The sequence below is a fragment of the Salvia miltiorrhiza genome, chromosome 4 (genome assembly GCF_028751815.1).
Source record: "Salvia miltiorrhiza cultivar Shanhuang (shh) chromosome 4, IMPLAD_Smil_shh, whole genome shotgun sequence".
NCBI lineage: Eukaryota > Viridiplantae > Streptophyta > Magnoliopsida > Lamiales > Lamiaceae > Salvia > Salvia miltiorrhiza.
Genome location: NC_080390.1, coordinates 4,284,858 through 4,308,341, shown reverse-complemented (window position 1 = coordinate 4,308,341; position 23,484 = coordinate 4,284,858). Strand labels below are relative to the sequence as shown.

Genomic DNA, 23,484 nt, shown 5'->3' with positions numbered 1-23,484 from the left:
GCACCACAAAGTCTAAATAGGCATTCTTCAAGCAACCTACTTATAAGTATACTTTGCATTACTGACAAAGTTGATTACACCCAAAATCAGACGGAAGAGGAGCGTTACTGCATCTAGACACCAACAAATATGATACGCAATCATAACTTTTCTCCTCAATATCTTCACAGTTCCAGATAACACAAGTTCATATTTATATTATATTCTTATCTTTCAATACAAGTTCTATGTTACCATCTTAAAACTCTACCCTACATACGAGCATGGCACCGAAAAACATTGCATCTTCAAAAGACCAATAGATGAATTTATTTGTTGTACAGAATTTATAGAATAATAGCACTTCTGCAAGGAAGAGCTGGCAATTTTACTTCTGATCAACAGATAAAGGGAAGGTTGTACTTCATTACAGACAAAAGGAGAAAGAAAATAGCTACCGACTCTAAGAATCCAAATTTGCCATCCCAAACCTCCAATGTTCAGCTCAAAATCAAAATCCAACACATGATGTTTGATTTTCTGTATCTGCAAAAATCTGAGGCACACAGTCGGATTCAATTCCTCAGCTGCTGCCTATGAAAATTCCGACAGAAGGCAAAAATCCGATTGGACCTCCGCCGCTGCCTCAGCTCGTCTTCCTCACCTCACAACTCAGCTACGGCCACGCCACGCCACATTGCCGCCCCTTGACCTCTCTCTTCAGCCGAACCAACCACAGCAGCTCCTCTTCAGGCGAAGGCACCGCCACCTCCAAGTGATACACAATAGCAACTTGAGATAAGATATTTATTAATACACATATCCAACCCAACTTTCTTCCCCACTGAACACCGGCGAAAATCGGTTGGAGCGTCACCTCCACCGCCTGAATCCAGCTCGTCTACCTCACTTCACACAATAGCAATGGTTTGAGACTTTACTCTTTGATGGACGGCGACACCACGCCGCCGCCGCGCGTCTCGCCTCTGGGCTGCCACCGTCCATTCTGAGGAACAGCGAGAAGAACCGACCACCGCCTCCCTCTATCCTCCGACGACAGCAGCACTGCGGCCGCCGCCGCACACCTCGCCTCTCCATCCATCAACAACAACAGTCAAAGCACAAAGAACTCCTTACTCGAATCTATCCCAAATTACAAGAACCCCAAAAGGAAAAAAAATTACAGCATGATTTGCCCCGGAGAGCCGCCGGGTTCGGCTCCCCCAGCTCGTCTCTCTCATCTCACAAAATAGCAGCCACCGGTGCGACACCACGTCGCCGCCGCGCTCCTCGACTCTCCCCCATCCACGACTACACAGCACCGCGAACCTGTTGAGAGGCTTAGATTTGGCGAGACTCGCCTCAAATTTCTGGAGAGAAGGCCGAGAATCCGAGGGAAGCAAGACGGGAGCACCGCGCCTGAGCCCTAGATCTGCAAGAAAATCACAAATTCGGCCAACAAACCCTTCTCCTTCGACTATCCGGCGAAGGACGCCGCCTTCTGGCCGGTAATCACCCAACAGTCGCGGCCACGAAGCCGCGAATGAAAAATCCTAGGCATCAATCGCCGCCAATCGACCGCCACCACAACGGCCCTCATTCCGGCAAAGCCAAGGTCTGAACAGCGCCGGCCAAATGAAGGTGGTTGTCGTTGTTGTTAACGGCGGGAATGAGACGGGAAGAGAGGGATGTCTCCCCTCTTCTTCGAACCAGATGAGAGAGAAAACAAAGATCTACCACTTCTAAATACCAGGCTAGACTTTTCTTAAAAATATATATATACATATATCAGGCTGGACCCTAGTTGAAAAGTGGAAATTCGCCCACCAGCCTGAACCTTCGATGAAAAATGGGAATTCACCCACCAGGCCGGACCTTCGATAATTTATTTTATGGGACTACACAGCATACCCAAATCCGACACATGACCGAATTCAAATACAGCCTGTAAATATGTGCTCATTAAAGGGGAAAAGAAACCCCCAAGTTGGTGAAGCGCTCCAAAGCTCTACAAGCTGAAGTAAATGGAAACTTTGCATATCCTACAATTTCAAGCCGTGTTACATTTCCGACAATAAGCCAGGTTGGAGTAATAGGGGATTTTGCCTATTCCAAAAACCCAAGCTGGGAAACATTTACCTATTTCAAATTTCTAAGATAAAAGAAAATTCAAGCTGCTCTACATCTCTACAAGTTGTATTCTTTTAGTCCCAAGCTGGACACGGTTATCAGTTGTCAACACAGACTGAATTCTTCATTTGCCAACATAACTACAAGTTGTATAATTTGTATCGACAATAACTACAAGTTGTATTTCGACAAATAAGCCAGGATGGAGAAATTAGAAAAATTCTCCACCTCAAATTTCCAAACTGAGAAATATCTGCCTATTTCAACGTGTCTATTTTGAATTTTCAAACTGCAAATTTCAATAGAACAAGAGAAAAAGAAACTCCAAGCTGGTAAAATACCACGATCCATGTTGGCAAACAACTACAAGCTGTATTATTTCTTTGAAAAATCTCAGGCTAATAAAGCACCAAAATCCATGTTGGCAAACGGATTCAACTTGGCTCACATATACCGGCTGTCATTTAATTTCAAATAGGTTCACACTATATACCGTCGCAACAATTTAAGACGACACAATCCGATTATACATTTCTTAACTCGACAAAACAATTAATGTATGTCCAAATTGCAAATACACTAGTCTCACACCAAGCTAAGAAAAGTTTACATCCGACTTGCAAGCTAATTTTGCAATCTGCTTCAGCCTGGCAATATAGTAATCAATCAATGCAAACGATTGGCTACACTAACTGAAACAGTCTGATACTCCGAGAAGTTCGCCTTTACGGGATACCTATAATCAAATTAAACTCTTCAATTAGAAAATTCTAATTGTAGAGTGGGGGGCTAACTGTAGTGGTCAAAATTCGTCAACTTGGCTCAAGCCCAATTAACATTTCAAGCTGGACCAATGAGCTAAACAGCCCGGTCAGTCCAGCCCGACAAACTTCGAACCAACTTGGGCCGACAACGATGATAGACCAATTACTTAAGGAAACATGTTCGTCCAGCCCGATAAGTCAAATTTTAAGACCTACCTGGACTGACCCACATTGAATACCTCAATTCAAGACCAACCTATCAGAACCGTCAGGCTGAATAATTCGCACCCAGCCTGACCCACCAAGCTAGTCAGCCAAGCTAGCTCGCCAATCTGGCACAACCTTAAAGGCCCAGTCAGTCACACGGATTGGCCCATCTAGCCCAAAAAGCTATAGATCAACTTGAATCGATAACCAGGCCGGATGTATCACATCTGGCCCAAAGGTTACCGTCCACCTAGTTGACGAAGTCACACGACCCAGCCATCAACCTTAAGAAACGTTTTCCACCAAGCTGACACGATCAAACGGGTAAATCTTTGTGATCCCGTCCAAATCGCAACAACCTGGGAGGTAAGGGTCTTGACGAGGCCAGACTGTAGAAAACCCTAGCGGTTGGACGTCCACTATATAAACAGCCCGACTAGGTCATCAAAGAAGGGGACGAAAAATTCTACTTGCTCTCTACTTCTTAAACTCTCTCTCTACTCCGCCGCCTAGCCAACTTGGCCTATCTCCGCCTCCCATATTCAATTATCACGACACACTGTCACCGTTTCCACCCTCCGACGCCGCTTACAGCCTGGAGTAACCGCACACTCCAGCCTGCCTTTCTCTCTTATTTCAATTTGCTTATCTTTCTATTTTGCTATTCCGCTACTGACTTGAGCGTCGGAGGCTCTACGGTCGACACCCCCACCCGGTGCTCAACCTAGGGCTCTTACGTGTTCTTGTGTTGACAGGTTGCTAGTGCCCAATCTATCCGGACGTGCAGACGTCAACTTCAATTGTAGATTTTAGCCCCTACAAACACTAAACCCTAATAGGTGAAAACTAAACCCTAAGCCTGAACACTAAACCCTAATATGAGTATTTACTTTTAATAAGCATAAGATATACATTTGGTCGCACAAATGTATACTTATATTAATATAAATATTTACCTTCATTCAATATAAAATATTATACATATCAATATACATTTATATGAACAAATGTATATATTATGTTTATTAAAAGTAACAATTATTATAAATAAATGTAATAATTAGGAGTATGGGTCAAACCCACGCGGGTCAGGGTTCCGGGTCAGGAGGGCGGGTTTGGAGCCGGGTCGACCCGTCGCACAGCTGTGCGACGGTCGCACCCAATAATTTGCGTTAATTTAATTGTTCAAACATAAGTCAAATATCTATGAAATTTCTATTCATGTGTTTGTTTAATTTCTAAGTTAATACATTAATTATACCTTCTATGCTCGTACATTTTAATAGCGGTTATGCAATAATTCATAGACAAATCGAATTTATAAAGTAAGTCATACTTGTAATTCTTGCAGCATAATTCTCAAATTAACTTATACTCCCTCCGTCCCAGCTTTTTGTATCCACTTTTAGTAGTAAATACTACTAAAAGTGGATACAAAAAGCTGGGACGGAGGGAGTATACTACAATTACAAAAATGTAAAGCTTATTGTCTAACAACGGTAAAACATCATATATCGAATATATATTTATGAATCACCATCTTTATTACACAAAAAATAGGGATGGGATCAAGTGAGAATTGCATCTTTTTGTGAGAATGGTGAACCAATCACAGCCCTTTATTTGGACATGAACAACGATTGTTCAATATTAAGTCATGAACATCGTTGTTCATGTGCTTATGTTCATGTATTTTATGTATTTGTTCATGGTTCTTCATGAACATCGTTGTTCATGTGTTTTTGTTCATGTATTTTATTTATTTATTCATCAATTCGCACAACAATCATTGTTCATGTCCAAATAAAGGGTTGTGATTGGTTCCCCATTCTCACAAAAAGATGCAATTCTCACTTGATCTCATCCCCAAAAAATATATGCAAAGCAAGCATGAACAACCTTGCGAACGGTCTTGCATAACCACCATATGTTCATGAACAATGGAAATAAAAACGTGAATAAAACAAATTATTCAAAATAAATCTATTTATAAATTGATTAAGAATAAATATTAAACGATCTCGTGAACAAAACAATAACACGAATGAACTAAAAAAATATAGACATGAACAAATCTTATTAATCCATGAACAAAAAAAAATCTGTAACATACACATTTATTCTTTCTCATAAAAAATGAAATTAATAGCTTCTGTCAATATTCTTACATTTATTGACGCATAAGTTTGAGTTCAACACTAGAATACCCCAATGATAAAAGAAAAAAGAAAAAAAGAAAAAAATCAAACATCAATATCTATACTCTGCTCATACTTTGAATTTGCTTCATCCAAGCAAAACGAAGTTAGCTTTGAATTCACAACTCGCGATAATCCGCAGATGCAGATTTCAAAAGGTCTTCCTTCACATAGTTGTATTCACAAATTAGAATTGCAGCGTAATATCTAACTCGCATACGACTTATTTGTCGTGGTGACGAAGATGATATTCCACATTTTCAACTTGCGGGTCCATGTCCCATAAACTTCTCTAAATGCCGCAAAAAAAATAAAATTATATAGCATTACAATATTATAAATAGCCACATAAAATCATATAAATGAAAAAAGTATAAGTTGATAAGTAAACAACTAAAATGAATAAATAAAACAATCGAGTGAATAAAACAAAACAAGAAATGAACAAAAAACACTGTATGCATGAACAAATCTAGTAAACACGTGAATAATACAAATTATCCAAAATAAAGATATTTATAAATTGAGTAAGAATAAATATTAAAAACAATCATGTGAACAGAACAATAACCCGAACGAACTAAAAACATATGGACATGAACAAATCTTATTAATCCGTGAATAAAATATATGTAACATACACATTTATTCTTTCTCATAAAAAATCAAATTCTCAATAAAGATCCAATGAACAACCACATGTGACAGATGAACATAAACATGAATATCAATTCTTGCATAAAACATAATAAAAATCAAAATATATGATGAATAACCTTATGAACAATAATGTCATATACTTTGAATATTCAATCCAATATGACGAGTATACCACGAACATGATAAATAAGTTTTCTGAATAATATGCACACCAAAAATGGAGAGGCACACCAAAATATGAACAGATACTATTGGATGTTCTTTATTTTGAAAAATACACACACCAAAAAGAATCTTTTAAAATTAAAACTAAACCCAATGTCCATTTTGTTGTGCAACGAAAACTACACCCGTAATAAAAGCAACAACATACACAATTAAAAAAATAAACAAAGCAACAACACTTTGTTCCTCGATGATCTTCTGAAGCGCAGACGTTCGCCAAAAAATGTCGGAAATCAATTAACAAGAAAAGCTTGTTCAATGGAGTTTTCTTCAATGGAAGACTAGTAATAGTCTAATAGATAGAGAGGAGACAAAAATGGCTGTGAATATTGATTGTGAAGAGACGTGTGATAGAAAGTAAAAATTTGAGTAAATATTAAATGCGAAAATTAAGGGATCTATTGAAATCTTTAATTGAAACGCATGATTTGGTGTTTGTTCGCATTCCTAAAGTACCCCTATTCACTAAAATCGGCTGAAATAATACTAAAATGACACACAATTAAAAATGGAAAATTATTGATCTCATCCGTTGGATTAACAATAATCAAGGGTTTAGGATGGTTCTTAGTTCTCACAAAATTTCAAATTCTCACAGGATACCAACCCTATATATATATATATATATATATATATATATATATATATATATAATACTTCTTCTGTCTCACTTCAATTGACACTTTTACTTTAGACACGGAGATTAAGAATAAAGGGTTGGGTGTGTAAAGTGGGTGGAGACCATTTGCTTAATGTGTGTAGAGAAGGTATGGACCACATACTATTTTTGGAAAGTGTCAATTGAAGTGAGACAAACGAAAAAGGTAAGTGTGCCAATTGGAGTGTGACGGAGGGAGTATATTGGTTCTAGAGAGAACTATATTATTTGTGAGAACCTGAGAACAATCAAATCTAATGCATCCATTGTAAAAATTAATGCATTCGCTGTTAAAATTAATGCACTAAAAAAATTACTCCCTTCAGGATTCGAATCCAGGATCTGCATTCATCCAACAAGATGATGCATCCACCGTACATCTTGATGATCGAATGGCTGAAAATGGTTCTATGTTCTTCTTTTATTTAGTGGTTCTTTCTTGAACCTCTCTCTCTCTCTCTATATATATATATATATATATATATATTGATAAATTATATAAGTAAATAAAAAAAATTTAAAAATCATATAACGATGGACTCAAATCTAAACTTTAGTCCTTGTATATTAACCAATTACTGTTGGACCAACGCACGTACATATGAATTCCGTGTTATTTATCATAAAAAGTACTTATCACATTTCATATCCACTAATCATTTTTTTTTTTTTTTGAAGCAAAAGATTCAGCATATAAAAATAATAGCACAATGACTAATCCTTGGAGGTAATAAAAGTCCGATGAATGAAATCCCTTTTAAAAAAAGTCAAATGCATTTTGCCTAGAAACAGAATAAATCGAAGGTTCTAGAGAGAACTACATTATTTGTGAGAACGTGAGAACCATCAAATCTAATACATCCACTGTAAAAATTAATGCATTCGCTGTTAAAATTAATGCACTCAAAAAAATAAAAAAAAAATTGCTTCCTTCAGGATTCGAACCCAGGATCTGCATTCATCCAACAAGATGATGCATCCACCATAGATCTTGATGATCGAATGGCTGAAAATGGTTCTCCGTTCTTCTTTTATTTAGTGGTTCTTTCTTAAACCTCTTCCTATATATATATATATAGTAAGTTATGTTTTTCAGCCAAAATCACTTTACTATTTTTAGAATTAAACTTTTTTTTTTTAATTTTAATTTCGTCTACTTCAGCTTAATTATATAGTATATTTTTTATTGTAAATTATCATATTGCCCCAATTAAAGTATTAGTTAATTTTTTTTATCTTTTAAATATTTTATATTTACGAATAAAATGTAAATAAACTGTTCAATAAATAATTATAATATTATTAAAATATTTATATTGATAAGATTTATGATTAAAACCGTACTTTAAGATATTTATTTATTTATTTATTATTTCTTGAATATTTAATCAACATATGTAAAATATTTGAAATTTAAGATTAATCAAACGCTATCATTGTGTATCAATTATAATCCCAAAAAATTAATTATAACATAATCATAGCTCTATAATTTATTGCATTAGTTAAAATTTAGGCCCTAATTCTAGTTTAAAATCGGATCACTCACTTCCTAAAATTAAGCTCCCACTCAAATACATAAGCACACGTTCACGCAAAACCGCACACAAGCAAAAACTCACGAAATGCAAAAATTCTAATTGACCTCTGAATCTATCATCGACTAAGACTATATTTATCAAAAACTTATATCAATTCAATTTTTTAATAAAAAATTATTTATCTTTCTTTCACATACACAACCTATAATACTACAACTTTTGTACTTTATCAATAACTCACTCCAACCTAAACATATTTTCTTTTTTTTTTTATTAATTATCATTATATCTTTTAATTAAAAAATGCCAAGTGACACTTTTTTATTTGATACAAGTGGTTGTGAAATAGGTTGGTCTGCACCCTTTTTTGATAACCGGTTATTCCACCAAATCATGATTTCATCTAGGAGTATATAATTTTTTTAAATGGAATATATAGTACATATTTTTGTATAAAATGATCACGCATGGTCAGTAAATGTAAATAAAATATTTAGTAAATGTATGTATTAGAGGTGTAACAAGTCGTGATGATAATGATGATTATGCATCTACCCATCTCCTTGAGGATATATTACTTAAATCATCTGTTGTTCAAATACAAGACATCATTTTAAACACTTACTCGTCCTACTCTAACAACATCAACAATATATAATTTTTATTTGAAAGAACGAGCAATAAGTGTTCCTACTCATATATTGTACAACATAAATTTTTTAACATTAATAAAAAAATAAAATTTTAAATCTACGTAATACTTTAAAATAATATTTTATTATCAAAAAATAATATTTCTTGCACGGGAGCCAAACTACATATGCATATATTTTAGTACTGTATATATTTCAGTAGAGATTTTGTATAAGTTATTGAGGTGGTCTCCTATACACTCGGGTGGTATGTACACCCAGATGTAAATGACACTAACACTAACACTAACACTATTTTGTTTTACAAATATCACTATCATGTTATATAAATAACATTATTTGAAAATAACACTAACATTATATTGAAATGACACTAACACTAAATGACACTATCATATTATCGAAATGACACTAATACTCTGGTGTACCGCACACCCGGGTGTACAGGGGATTTTGTGTAAGTTATTTTAATACGATGTGTATATATTATATCATCTTTAATTTTGACATATAATTTTTTAATTTGAACGAAAAAAAAATTCAGGGCAAATTTTGAAATGGGCTAAAGTTTATGTATTTATATTACAACTTTATATAGTTGAAAAAATACCAAAATTCGCTAATAGATTGTGGATTTACAGTCAATTAACGGCTCAAAAAAAATATTGTTAAATACAAATCAGTAAAAAGTAATTAAAAGTTCCAAAAACTTTTTCAAGACTAATAGAAAATTTGAAAGAAAAATATCTAGATATTTTAGTGAAAGTTTTAAATAAATAATAATAATCATTAGTTAAAAAGTTTTTGTCAAAATCCTCGTCATCCATTTAATTAGCCTCCAACTATAAAATGGTTTCATCTTCATTTAATGTTATTATTGTTATTAGAGCTATTTTATAAAATAATATAAGTAATTTATAAAATTTTATAATCTAAATATAATATTTTTAAAAATACTATACTTTTTTATTATTTCAATTAAGTAGGTATCATGCACCGTGCGATAATAATAGTATATGTAAAAAAAAGAACAATTTGCTTGGGGGAAACTTCATAATCATTTTCTGGAATTGTATGATAAGGATTGGTCTCTTGGGCGGCGGTCGCATAGGCTGCTACGGGTCAACCCGGACAATATACTTGATATAACAAATTTAACATATGAAGACATAAGTATTGTTTGGTGCAATGGGTTCTGCTTTCGCCTCATTATCTCTAAGGGCGTGGGATTGAAACCTAATTGCTATAAGTTTTGCTGGTTTTTTTTGCTCTTTTATTTTTGTTTCAATTTTTTTTCTTCTTTCCTTTACAATATTATTAATTTTATCTTTCTATATTTTATTAGTTGTTTTAGTGTTTGAATATTTTTTTTATTTTAATTTTGTTTTCAGCTTTAATTATAATGGTTTTTTATATCATTTTTTTATATTTTATTTAGTTCAACATTTTAAAAATGTTATTTATTTCAAGTTATTTTAAAATAATTTTTGTTATGATGAAGAGTAATAATCAACTTTTATTATAATATTTTTTATAGTTTATTTAGTTCAACGTTTTAAAAATGTTATTTATTTCAACTTATTTCAAAGTAATTTTTGTTATGATGAAAAGTAATACTCCAATATGAAGAAAGATAATATTTTTGAAATATTACATTTCTTTCTTTAAATAATTACATTTTCTATTCGCAATGTTTACTTTCATTGAAAATAAGTATTACTATTCATATTATTAATTAAAGAGTGCAAAATACTAAGAAATTTTAAATTTAATTCAAGAAAACAAATTTTTACATTTGATAATACAAATGTTTACTTCCAATAAGTATAAGATATACATTTGTTTGCACAAATACATATTCATATTAATATAAGGATTTAAGTAATTTCATTTAATATAAAGTATAATATTTACTAAACCCTAAACAATCGATTGATTGAGTTTAGAATATTAGATAAATGACTATTTTCATACATTATAAGTATTACATTTTCTAGTCGTAATGTTTACTTTCATTAAAAATCACTACTATTACTTTTCATATTATCAATTAAAAAGTGCAAAATACTAAGAACTTTGAAATTTAATTTAAAAATTAATTTTACATTTCATAATACAAATATTTAGTTTCAATCAGTATAAGATATACATTTGTTGGCACAAATGTATATTCATATTAATATAAGGATTTAATTTCATTAAATATAAAGTATTATATTTTCTAAACCCTAAACACTAATTTCTAAACTCTAAACATTAAACACTAAACCCTAAACACTAAATTCTAAACTCTAAACATTAAACACTAAACCCTAAACACTTGATTGAGTTTAGAATATTAGATAAATGACTATTTTCATACATTATAAGTATTACATTTTCTAGACGTAATATTTACTATCATTGAAAATAACTATTACTTTTCATATTATTAATTAAAAAGTGCAAAATACTAAAAAAAATTTAATTTAATTTAAGAAAACAAAGTTTTAAAATATTACATTTATGCATATCAATAATTACTTTTTATTATGATAATATTTACTTTATCAAATAAATAAAAGTACAAATTCTCATTCTTAAAAGTAATAATTATTGTGAACAAATGTAAATGTTCTTATGAACAAAAATAAACATTATTGTGAAGAAATTAATGTTCAAAAAACATTACCTTTTATCATATGAATGCTTACTTTTTCTTAAGATATTTGTTTACTTGATCAAATAAATCAAAGAAGAAGCATTAAAAATGAATACACAAAACTCATAAATTGATGCATTCACTAAATTCAGAATTATCTGGAAAAACACCAAATCTCAATGCAAAAAATGAAATTTCAATAATAACGGTCATGTAGAACATTAAAAGTTGAAGAATACTAGAACGTCCATTCGTCCGATGCACGACGAACATCGAAATTGACAATATATTTAAATAAATATAAAATATATTTTAAAAATAAAATAATTCACGTCAATTATTCAATAAAATCTTAAATTTAAAAATTATATTAACAACTTTGTATAAAGTGTAATAAAAATTATTCAATAACAAAAAGTAGCATTTACACATTATTACTATAGAGTTACATGTCATAATAAATATTTTCATATACAAACCTAAATAAAAAGTGATAAAATTTTAATGAGAAGAGAGAAAATAAAATATTTAATGAAAAGAGAGAAAATAAAATACTTTAAAATTTTCATAACTTATTCACTTTTTATGTTTTTATACAATAGTATTAAATTTAAGATGCATATTGAAAAAAAATCACGAATTAAATTTGACAATATTTGCAAAAGAATTAAATTATGAAAAACTAAAAGAAAAAAAGAATGAAAAAATTCATGGAAGAAGAGAGAGAAAAAGAGAGGGAAAAGATGGAGGGAAAAACTCCTCTTTTATATATTACTAGTACATTCGCCCGTGCGATGCACGGCAAACATAATTTTGTATCAAAATTAAACAATGTAGCGTGTGTATCGGTTAAGCGATTAGGGGTTATTACGTTCGACCTACATAATTAAATTAATTACTTACCTTATTTTGTTTCCTATAACGATAATATAAATTATTTTCTGTAAATAAAGAAAGATAAATGATCGATTTAAAGGAACACGTAAAGGGTTTGCAATTTAGTGCTCGTTTGGTTCAAGTAAAGGAATGGAAAGGGAATGGAATCAAATAAAGTGGAGGAATGGTAACAATAAGTGTTACTTTTATTGGGTGTTTGGTTCAACAATGGAAATGAAACACTAATAAGGGATTCCCTTTCTTCTTGTTTGGTACAAATTTCATAAACAAGGAATCAAACTTTCTAGCTTAACTAATATATATATAAAAAAGAAAGTATTCATACAGAAATCCTAGTTTGATGACTCTGATCACACCAATCCTTTACCAAGAATTGAATAACACTAGAGTTTCATAGTGATATAAGACTTCCAATAAATAAATAAAAATGTCTCTTTCTCATGTATACCAAAGTCTTGGGATATAAAGGTTATCAAATGAATTCCCTATTTCTCAAGAAACATTGCATCATACTGACAGCAGCACAGTCTTGAATTAAGAGCACTCTACTTCTCACCATATCAACATAAAGAAGCAAAAACATGATATTTAACTGCTTGACATAAGATGTTACTAGGAATTACATACTAGCTCTACTTTTTCTTGAGAAGATCAATGACATATTGCCTCCTCAAGTTCATTGGAGCTTGATAAAATATGTGACGCTTGTGTTCTTCCGCCATGAGAATTGTAGCCACTTCCAAAGCTTCGGAAGGAGAAAGGCCATCTAACTTCATCACTTCTTCTAGCACTTTGTTCGCCTTATCATCCAACTTTTGTTCCCTTTCTTCCGCTTTCGCCCAAGCACAAGCCATAGTTCCCAAGTTTGCATTGATGTTCTCAAATATCTTCTGAAAATTGGTTGAAACACTTTGAATAGAACTAGCTAATCCATCGACATCACTTACTTTACTTTGCCCTTTTCCTTTTCCCTTCAAATCTTTGAGCTTTGTTTTCTTCAAAGGAGTTGGGTCATTAAACTCCTTTTTCATTGGACGCTTCCCGGAATGAGTTACTGAATTTGCATCATCTTCTTCATCACTCTCTATCACCAATGGTTCATTAGCAAACTCAACATCCATGTTGTTGATAGCTCCTACAAAAGACTCACTAACATCTCCGGTTGCTTTATCTTTGGCATAAATTTCAACAAGTGTATCATAATGGGGAAATGGAGCCCCATATAATCCCTTTGCTTTCTTATGAGTCTGTCACATAAAAGAAAAGTAAAACTTAAAACATTAGACGTTGTAGAAAGAAATATGATTAAACAAGAAAATCCCATGATTTGAGAAGTTTCTAGCACTCAACCCAACCCCACTCCATTATTTTCTACTATTCTGCCTCTCTCATATTTTCCCCTTTCACTCAAAATTCATGCAACCCTCACCACACACACACACACGTACATACCTTATATATACATGAGTTTCTCTACCTATCCTTTCAGAAATAATTTATTCTAGATTAATTCTCAGCTCTCAATTTAAACTGATCAAACTCAATAAAACAACATTCCATTACCTTTTTTCTCCTGATTAATTTCTTCAACCAGACCTCTCTCACATACCATATAATCCCTTTGCTTTTTTCATTAGATGTCACTAGAAAAGAATTTAAAGCAAAAGTAAAAGCCAACAAAGGGAAGAAATATTACCGTCACCCATTCATCAAACACATTTTTTTCTACTTGCAGCATCTTCTTTTCACAATCCCTAATTGAAGTTGTTTTAGCCTTCTTATCCTTTCTACCGATCGCATAAGACGAGTCATAGTGAAAACCTAGTAAGAAAGTTATCACACAAGTTATCACACAAATAGTAGGCAATAAATAGTAAAAAACAGAGAGGCAGAATTAGTTCGAGCAAACTGATATTAATCAACAGACTGCAGCTTAGCTAAATGGTAAATATTCATTTATGAATTTTAGTAATTTAACTTATTTCTCAACTACTGTTAGACTAGTGCAACTAGTGGACAAAAGATTATTATTGTTATTATTATGTGACCCTCTTCTTAAAGTTGTGCAAAAAACATTAGCATATATAGATGCTACAGAATCTGTTAAACAGCACCCCAAAACCTTAAAAGAAATTAAAATGGCACAAGACATAAGAATCTATATCTTTTAATACTAATAATCTAATGCTTGGTAAAAGTTGGCAGTTGGGATTAATACCACGGTGACTTCCATTTGGAATTCTAATCCTATAAAAATAAGGCCTAATTAATTGGGGCCCCAAGAATGAGTATAATATTTGGAGTGAACAGTGAGTGTGTGTATCTAGATTTATATATATATGAGCACAACACATGTAGATGGCAGCTGCACCCAACTTTGGGGGAGGAGCAGCTGCACCACCACCTCTTATTTTACTATTATTACCCATTTCATTTCATTGCTCTACTAATTTTTAATGGCTTCTTCCTTCAACATTCTCTTCATCATTCTTCTCATCCACCTCTCCCAAGGCAAAGGTATATTTATCATTTGTTTTCTTGTATTTATTACTTGTACAATATAAATAAGAAATTTGGCATATCTCTACTTTCTGCCACAAGAAATTTGCATTGATTGTTGATAATAGCAATGCAGTAGAACAGATCCTATCAACATATTTTTAGCTATACATACACATTTCAAATTCACAACAAAAAACAAACATCTAGACAGTGCAGAGGCAAAAAAAAATGTAATGATTTTTCACATAAATGTGTGCTACACCACCAAAAGCTCCCCTAACACAGCAGGGAGAAAAGAAAGCAAGTCCCCTAACACTGCAGGGACAGGAAGAGAAGGTTAGGAAACTCACCTAACAGCACACTTCAAGCAGAAATTTCACCTAAATGCTCCAAATATTTCTACACCAAAAAATCAGTAATTAATCCTAGAGATTTTTGGTGAAATTGAAAGCCCAGTATAACCAACAGTTTCAATCGACGAAAAAATTGGAAGAAAAGTGGATGAGATCGACAGAAATTATGGTTATGGAGTAAAACTGACCTGAGCTCGACGGAATTGGAGATCTTCAATGGAGATGTTGATGAAGCTTGACGGAAATGGAGATCTTCAATGGAGATCTTGATGAAGCTCGACGGAAACCAGAGAGAAAAGTTGCGAAATGGAGAGAAAGCGTGAAAGGAGAAAAAATGTTTTGAAGAGAACGGGGAATGGAGCGGAATGGATTTCGTTTCCAGTCTAATTTGAGGGGAATCAATTGGATGGATTGGGTTAACCCTAGGTAAGGGTAATGGTTAACCCAATGTCTAAACCAAACAGCAGCTAACGGATTACCTTAAATGAATCCCTTTCCTAGCTCTTAAAAAGCCTAACCAAACATGGGCTAAACCACTAACCATTAACTGCATTGGTGTTGACCATTAATCCGATTACAAATGCATAGGAATGTATACAAATGCATCAGGTTAATATCACTATATATACATTTTGAATATTCGATTTGGAATTATCTGCTATCCAATTCGATTCATTCACTTTAAATTATTTGATTTGTAATTTTGAAGGAGAAAAATTTTAAAATAATATTTTAAATAATACGAAGCTTTTTAAGTAAATATTATTTTTTCTTTATTTTACTTTATAACTATTTTTTGTTTATATTTCAAATAAGATATACACATTGAATATCACGGATTTGCAATCACATTTGATAATTATTGTGTTTATATTCGAATTAAAAAATTAAAAATTCGAATCTAATACCGATAGAATCAAAATTATTTGATCTGTATACATCCAAACTAGTGATCTACTTTAAAACCATATACATGTAAGTTGTAACATCTCTGTGCATCACTAAAGAAGAGTATTTGATCATGGGCCAAACTAGTGATCTATTTAATTTATCTCAGTATCTGTTTTAGATATGATATTGATTAATTTTGATAGATATGATCGTGATTAAAACCAAGTTGGACAAAGTTTTAGCAAAATGTAAAGCTTAATAACGAAGTAAATATCACTTAAATCTCAAACATGTCGAAAAAGCTAGTCACAAATGTGCATAATCTGAGGGGCGATAAGGAGAGAAGACGTCAGATAGCAGGCATTTCTTCCTCCTGGGGTTGCTGCCTATATCTCTGCAGATCTCATCGTTGCAGTGCAGCTGCAGCATCACACCAACGCAGCCTCTCTTGTAGTTTTGGCGGCTGTAGCGGCGGGCGTTGGCCTCCCACCTCCTCGCATTCTCCTCCATCTCCGCCACGGGAGGCAGCCGGAACCTCCCCGCCAGGAAATGCGCCACCCACTTGCTCCTCATCTCGAAGGTGAAGAGCGTGGCGGGGCTCTCCGAGTATCCCATGATTGCTAGCTGCGGGATCCGAGGATGTATGCATTCTCTGTACAAGGGAGCCGAGGATCCGGTGATGCATTTCTTCAACTGCGGCGACGAGAAGATGGCGGCGATCTTCTCGTCGCTCTTGTACCCCGTCGCGAAGATGACGACATCGGTGTCGAGACGGGTGGCCCCGCCGTCGAGGAGGAGGCCGCTTTCGTAGAAGCCCGCCACCGTGGATTTGCGCAAGACGAGGCTGCCTTGCTCCACTCTGTGGTAGAAATCTGAAGGCAGGATCATGAACATGCACGAGTATATCTGGTTGAGGAAGGAGTGGTCGGGAATCATGTTGTATTTCTTCAGAGGGTATATCCATCCCATGTACCATTCCACCACCGCTGCCCAATCACACCAACTTTCATTATTATTTTGATTTTAAGTTTCAAACTTTGAAAATGAAGCACCTTACCAAAGGTGAAAGCAGGAAGGCTAAAAAGCAGAGGATTAGGCCTTCTGCAGGTTTATGAACCATGAGCTGAGAAAATCTGGTTAAATTCTTGAATGTGAATTTAACCAGAGTTTCTGAACCAGACCAGTGCACTCTTCTGAACACCAGTGTACACGGATGCTTCGCGCCTGCCAAAATCACCACTGTTAAAAAACAAGAAAAAGTTGGATTTTGACATATTACTATATTAGTACCGTTGTTTCTGGCGATCTCAGCTGCAGTGTCGATTGCTGATTTCTGGAAACCAACGACGGTGACTCTCTTGTTCTGTGTGAACTTCGCTGCTTGCATTTTGTCCATGGCGGCATAGTTCATGGAGTGCAGGACTTCTCCGTTGAACGAGGCACGGCTCGAGAAATCGGGGATGTTAGGGAGGTCACTGAACTTGCCGATGCACAGGATCACAAAATCCATCTCATATACCTCAATATACACAAACCAACAACAAATTAATTGATGTTCATCTTGAGAGAGAGAGAGAGAGAGGAGTACCTTGGGTGGGTGCAGAGGGTGCAAAACATCCTGAACAGCAACACTCCATTTCCCTGTGGACGAAAAGGGCTCACCAGAGGTCCAATCAGCAGCAGCATGGGAGTAGTGGAGTGCAGTGACCTTGGAGCCGAAGCTGATCCTTGGAACAACCTCAAAATGGAGAGCATAGGATCTAACATACTCCAACACCTGCTTATGATGAGGAAAATCTTCCAACACGAAATCGGGCCATGGGAAATCCGAAAACTGGAAGTAATCCTTGGGAGTCTGCAGCTTGGTGGAATGAATGGTGGAGGACCACACCCCTCCAATGCAGCTCCTTGCCTCAAAAACTATGGGATCAAACCCCTTCTCCACAGCATGCTTGCACGCAACAATGCCGCTGATTCCTGCGCCGATGATCGCTACCTTCTTCGCCTCTTTCCGCATTCCAGAATCCATGATGCACGTTCCGCCACTCAACTTGCTTCACTGCATGTGATTCTGCTTCAATTTATTATTAATGGTTTTTCTGCAGAAATTAATGTGCTAAGTTTCATTTCTGTTCTGCATCTGTACTTGCAGATTGACACTTTGCAAAAGGTCAATGACAAATTTAATTTCACCAATTTTCTCCAAGTTGAACGACTCCAAAATCGAATCTTTTTGGAGGGTTAAGTTGAGTTGACATGCAACTGGCAAAAAAAAGAGCAAAGTTAAGTTTCCGTGCGTTAGTTCAGTGGTAAAGTGATTAATACTGAAGGGAGAAAATTACCCGAAGAAAATAAATCCTCAATAATTTTATTTTATAGCAAATTTGAGATAGGTGCACAAATATAACATTAGTATAAAGTGCAATAAATCATAAAACAATGATAAAATAATTATAGAAATAAATTAGTTCTTTTAGCATTTTGAGAAATAAAATTATCAATAACCTCTTCAAGATCAAGTTTTTCTAATACCTCATATTCAATACATAATATCGCTAACTCATTTAACCTTTTTTGAAACATAGTAGAATGCAAATATAATTTTATCAATTTTAATTTTGAAAAAAAATCTTTCTACTCAAGCTATTGTAACTGATATAATCAACAATATTATATATATATATATATATATATATAATAATAATAATAAGAACATTAAGGAAGTAATCTAAAACTTTTAATAGAATTAATATTAATGAACTTGTAGGAGTATTTTTATTTTGGATCCCCCTAAATTTAAGGACCCTGGGCCCTTGCCCTTTGGAGATGAGATCCAGTGTCCCACAATTTTATGTGTGCTACTGTGTCCCATTCTTATATCTATTATTTTATAAATATTTTTTATAAAAATAAAATTTATTATGATACTATGAATTATATTTAATTTTTATTTTAAAAAATTAAAATTTTTAAAAAATATATACCATGACTTTGAATTTATCAACATATTATTAACTAATAAAAGTGAAATTAAATGATAAAAAATAATTATATACCCTAGATTGATGGAATAAACCCTAGTTAATAATCACAAAATTAAACTAAAGCATATGAAGTTGAAATTGAAGAAAAAATATATAAGTAAATAAATAAAATTGAAAGTGGAACATAAAGTGGGACATAAAGTGTGGTACACTGAATCTCATTCCTGCCCTTTGGGTGCTATGGAAGGGCCGACCTGTTACTATATTTTTTTTCACTATGTTTAATCCTCTTTCTTTCAATAACGTGGCATTTTTGTGTGCGTGTGTTGGTCTAGTGATAAAAGGTTAATGCTTTCGAGTATTTAAATTTCTTTATTTACTTATGTAATTTTTTTTTAAAAAATGGGAGAACTCGAACCCAGAACCTCAGGTCTTAGACATTAACCTTCTATCGCTAGGCCAACACATGCACATGCGTCGTAACATGACGCTTGTGACATTAATACATTGAAACGTTGTGCACTTACTAAGTTTTTAAAAAATAAAAATATTATTATTGGAAAAAAAAAAAAGTTCAAACTTTTTGATAAAATATGACATTTTTTCGAAAACAATGTATGAAAATACTATATTCATAAGCAACTCGATATACGAAATGAAGTACTGATATTTTTAAAACTCTTCAATGCTAATATTAATTAGAGGTCAAGAGAATAATATTTAGAGATAATAAGTTAATAAACATCAACTAAATTTGAGGTGATATTTAATATTTTAGCTATTTTTAGAATGTATCAAACTTCTCAATTAGTGGTATGTCACAACTCAACTTATTTGAGGCTCAACGGTGCAAAGATCCAATCGAGCTGACTCAACAATAAGTCATTAATTTTCTATTACGTTAATTCTTGTCGGTTTCACAATGGATAGTGCCTAATCTCAACTTTGGTCCTTTAAAATGCGCCCCATTTGTTCGAGAAATATGAAAATGAGATTGTGAATTTGAATTTTAAATTTTTAACTTTAGATATTAATCATATTTTCTCTTTCTCGTATATATAGATTGAAATTTACACAAGTATTAAAAAAAATATTAAAAATGAAAATATATAAGTAAACTTCTTAATATGTCCATATTCATTATTTAATGTATTAAAGCGTCCCACTTATCTTAAGATATTTTTTTTTAAGCGTCCCATCTATCTTGAAATATTTTTTTATTTATAAAAAAAATTATTTTTATTCATATTTTCACTTTTTCACTTATCGTACTTAACACATAAAACACTAATTTCTTAAATTTTGTGCCTAAAAGTTTTTTCTCAAAATAGCTAGGACGAAGGGAGTATTTTATATCACATCGATCGTTTTTAAATTTTAACAACACTCGTGGTGATCTATGACATTACGTCAAATAATTAAATAAAAGCTTTATAATATCATGATATATGTCTTAATTATTGAGACTCCGAATCAACAGTTATAATCTTTCGTATTCCATATTGACAAATATATATAGCAAAATATTCGACCCAACTTTATAATATAAAGGGAAAATTGCATGTAAATACACAACTTTGCTCAAGATTTATATTTGACGTGGAGTTAGGATTTTAAAATTAAATACACCAACTTTGTAAATTGTTTAATATTGACGCCTATTTCATTTTTTTCAAATTTTTAAATGATGTAGCTCCTACGTGTCTTGCCGACACAAAAAATTGAACAACTTATAAAGTTGGTGTATTTAATTGTAAAATCCTAACTTCACGTCAAATATGGATTTTGAGCAAAATTTGTGTATTTACATGCAATTTTCCCTAATATTAAATATCGATTAGTATTTTATAACAGGGTCTTGATATTTGACAATCAAGAAAAATGAAGATGTATATAATCTTGATGTAGAATGTATTATAACTTTTTTCATTCGGACAACTGAATTCACAGTATTAAAGTTTAGAATTCACAATATTTTTAATTAATTGCAATTTTTGAACAATTGGATTTCAATGTATACGATTGCAGTAATAAAGTTTAGGATCTGCAAATAATCACAATTTAGTAGAAAATTAAACCCTAATTAAAACATATAATATCGCGCCGCCCGTTTAAAAACGAAATCATTCTCAGCCGTCGGATCAAGAAAGTGACCGTTGCAAACGCTCCCCCTATTAAAAAATTCAAAAACCACGATGAATATATAAAACCCAAAAATAAAATAAAGCTTCAATCATCGTTTTTCCTCTTCTCTCTCTAGAATTTTTCGCTGAGATTACATTTCAAAGATGATGTTGAGGTCAAGCGCCAAACCTCCTCTCGCAAGGTCTCCGATTCGCCTCCGTTCACGGCGTAAGCCGCTTCAGCCCGCCGCCGACAACGCCGCCCGCACTCCACCAGGTTTTTCTGAAGAATTTGATGGATTTTTGTTTATTTGAATGCTTTTTTTAAGATTTTATATTCAATTGATTTGTGCGATTCTTTTGCCTTTTCCTTGACCGGGATTTTATTTAAGAGGAGAATCGGTTTATTGAAGAATTTATTGATATGTTTTCGAGAATCACTCAATATACTGAAAATTTGTAAAATGTCAAAATCACATTCTTTTTTTTTCGGATCGCAGTTGTGGTTTTAGCTCGGTGTGAGTGTGTGTATGTGTTTATTAATTTCAGACGGTCGTTTTTTTGTTGCATTTGTCTGACACTGTTGTGATTTTATCAAGATTTATGAGAAAAACAAGTTCAAATGAAGAACTGGTTATCTTGTCATGAATAATCATTGCGATTACTGAAATTATTTCAAACAAAAATCCATCCTTCTTCTGATCCCAATAGCGGTTTTTAGCTTCTGTTTTTCTATATCTATTAGTTGTGATTTAATATTTTTTTCTTGGCTCTGTATGTTCTTTTTCTTGATCTTTTTTTTTTTTTGCATTATTACGAGGAAAACAGGTTTGATATGCTAATATGATTCTTCTTTAACTTATTTCATTGTTTTTCCCGATCATGTACATTTCTCTTGCTCTTTTCTGATTGATTTGAACCTAATGTGCTTATATGATTCTGCTTCCAATAATTTACTCAAAAAATGCATATCTTCCCCAATTATATACAACTCTCTTGCTCTTTCCTGATTGATTTGAACGATGATGTGTTTATATGGTTCTGCTCTCAGTAATTTACTCAAAAATTCATTCCCAAATCCTGTTTGTGGTTTCCCCCCAATTATATACAAACTCTATTGCTCTTTTTTTGATTGATTTTGAAACAACAGGTTCATTGACCAAATCCCAGATGCCTAACCGCAGCTGGGACGTGGAGCAATCCGGGCTTCGGCCTGAATATCACACGATCTCTTGTGAGCTAAGGGCCCTAGCAAAAATGGTGCACCACGAATTTGGAACAAAAGGAAACCCCTCATTTGATGATGATGGAGGTGTTCTTGGCGGTCAAAGGAGCCCTCTGTTTGAGAGAGGCAGGTTTTATGATGAGTATTGTGCAAGAAGGAATGAGAGGCTTTTTTCAAGAAGAAGAAAGGTGAAGTTGAGGGATATGAGAAGAAGCCTGCATATGCATATGATCTTGGTGTTAGAGTCGAGTCTGCAAAGAAGAGGGAGGCTACCAAGTTCGATAGCCGGAGGAAGGCGGCGGCTGTTGCGGTGGCTGCGGCCACGCCAGTGTCTGAGAGGCGGGAGGTACGCACACCAAGGTATTTGCTGAGGAGCACTAGCAAGGAGAACAAGAAGCCTCCTCCAATACCAATGAGTTTGGAGAAATCTGTGGGGATCACTGAGAGGAAAGTTAGGAGGACTAGGAAGGCTTGAATCTTCTTAGGGTTTGTTTGATTGTGGTAAATGTGGTTTTGCTTCTTGAATTTTTTTTGGATATTATTTGCGCGATTTATGGTTATGTGCTGAATAGCCTATATGTTGATTTATGGTTAAGAGGAGTCTGGTTTGCACCAAATAAAATTCCATTCAAAATTATATCATCTTAAGGTCCCAATATTTAAAAAACAATTACATATAAATTACATTGATCCGATGTTAAGCAACAAGCAATTAAACATCCGAGTGACTTCTTAATAAAAGATCATGTTATAACTTAATAAAAAGCAATCTAAATTAAAGATAGAATCATCCCTTTAGAGACATTCATTCAAGCGATGAAGACTCCGTCCCCAACTCATTAGTAACATCACT

General features: G+C 33.4%; 3 protein-coding genes across 4 annotated transcripts; 1 reads left to right on the top strand and 2 right to left on the bottom strand.

The window, feature by feature from the left end:
• Positions 1–12,967: 12,967 nt before the first annotated feature.
• Positions 12,968–15,938, bottom strand: LOC131022301 (uncharacterized). The gene is made up of 4 exons (XM_057951747.1): positions 15,597–15,938; positions 15,406–15,454; positions 14,250–14,374; positions 12,968–13,800 (listed from the first exon to the last, which is right to left on the bottom strand). Exons 3-4 carry the CDS (start codon positions 14,289–14,291, stop codon positions 13,186–13,188), a joined length of 657 nt encoding a protein of 218 aa, XP_057807730.1. The 5' UTR covers positions 14,292–14,374; positions 15,406–15,454; positions 15,597–15,938; the 3' UTR covers positions 12,968–13,185.
• A 595-nt stretch (positions 15,939–16,533) lies between these two features.
• On the bottom strand, positions 16,534–18,477 carry LOC131022300 (probable flavin-containing monooxygenase 1). The gene is made up of 4 exons (XM_057951746.1): positions 17,888–18,477; positions 17,590–17,818; positions 17,352–17,523; positions 16,534–17,302 (listed from the first exon to the last, which is right to left on the bottom strand). Exons 1-4 carry the CDS (start codon positions 18,326–18,328, stop codon positions 16,606–16,608), a joined length of 1,539 nt encoding a protein of 512 aa, XP_057807729.1. The 5' UTR covers positions 18,329–18,477; the 3' UTR covers positions 16,534–16,605.
• Positions 18,478–21,431: 2,954 nt separating this feature from the next.
• LOC131022297 (uncharacterized) lies at positions 21,432–23,273 on the top strand. Of its 2 annotated transcripts, XM_057951745.1 has the most exons (3): positions 21,498–21,683; positions 22,557–22,650; positions 22,720–23,273. In XM_057951745.1, exons 1-3 carry the CDS (start codon positions 21,572–21,574, stop codon positions 23,000–23,002), a joined length of 489 nt encoding a protein of 162 aa, XP_057807728.1. In that variant the 5' UTR covers positions 21,498–21,571; the 3' UTR covers positions 23,003–23,273. The 2 variants fall into 2 exon arrangements, with proteins under 2 accessions (XP_057807727.1, XP_057807728.1); XM_057951744.1 differs by having other exon boundaries at positions 21,432–21,683; positions 22,557–23,273.
• The last annotated feature ends 211 nt before the right edge of the window (positions 23,274–23,484 follow it).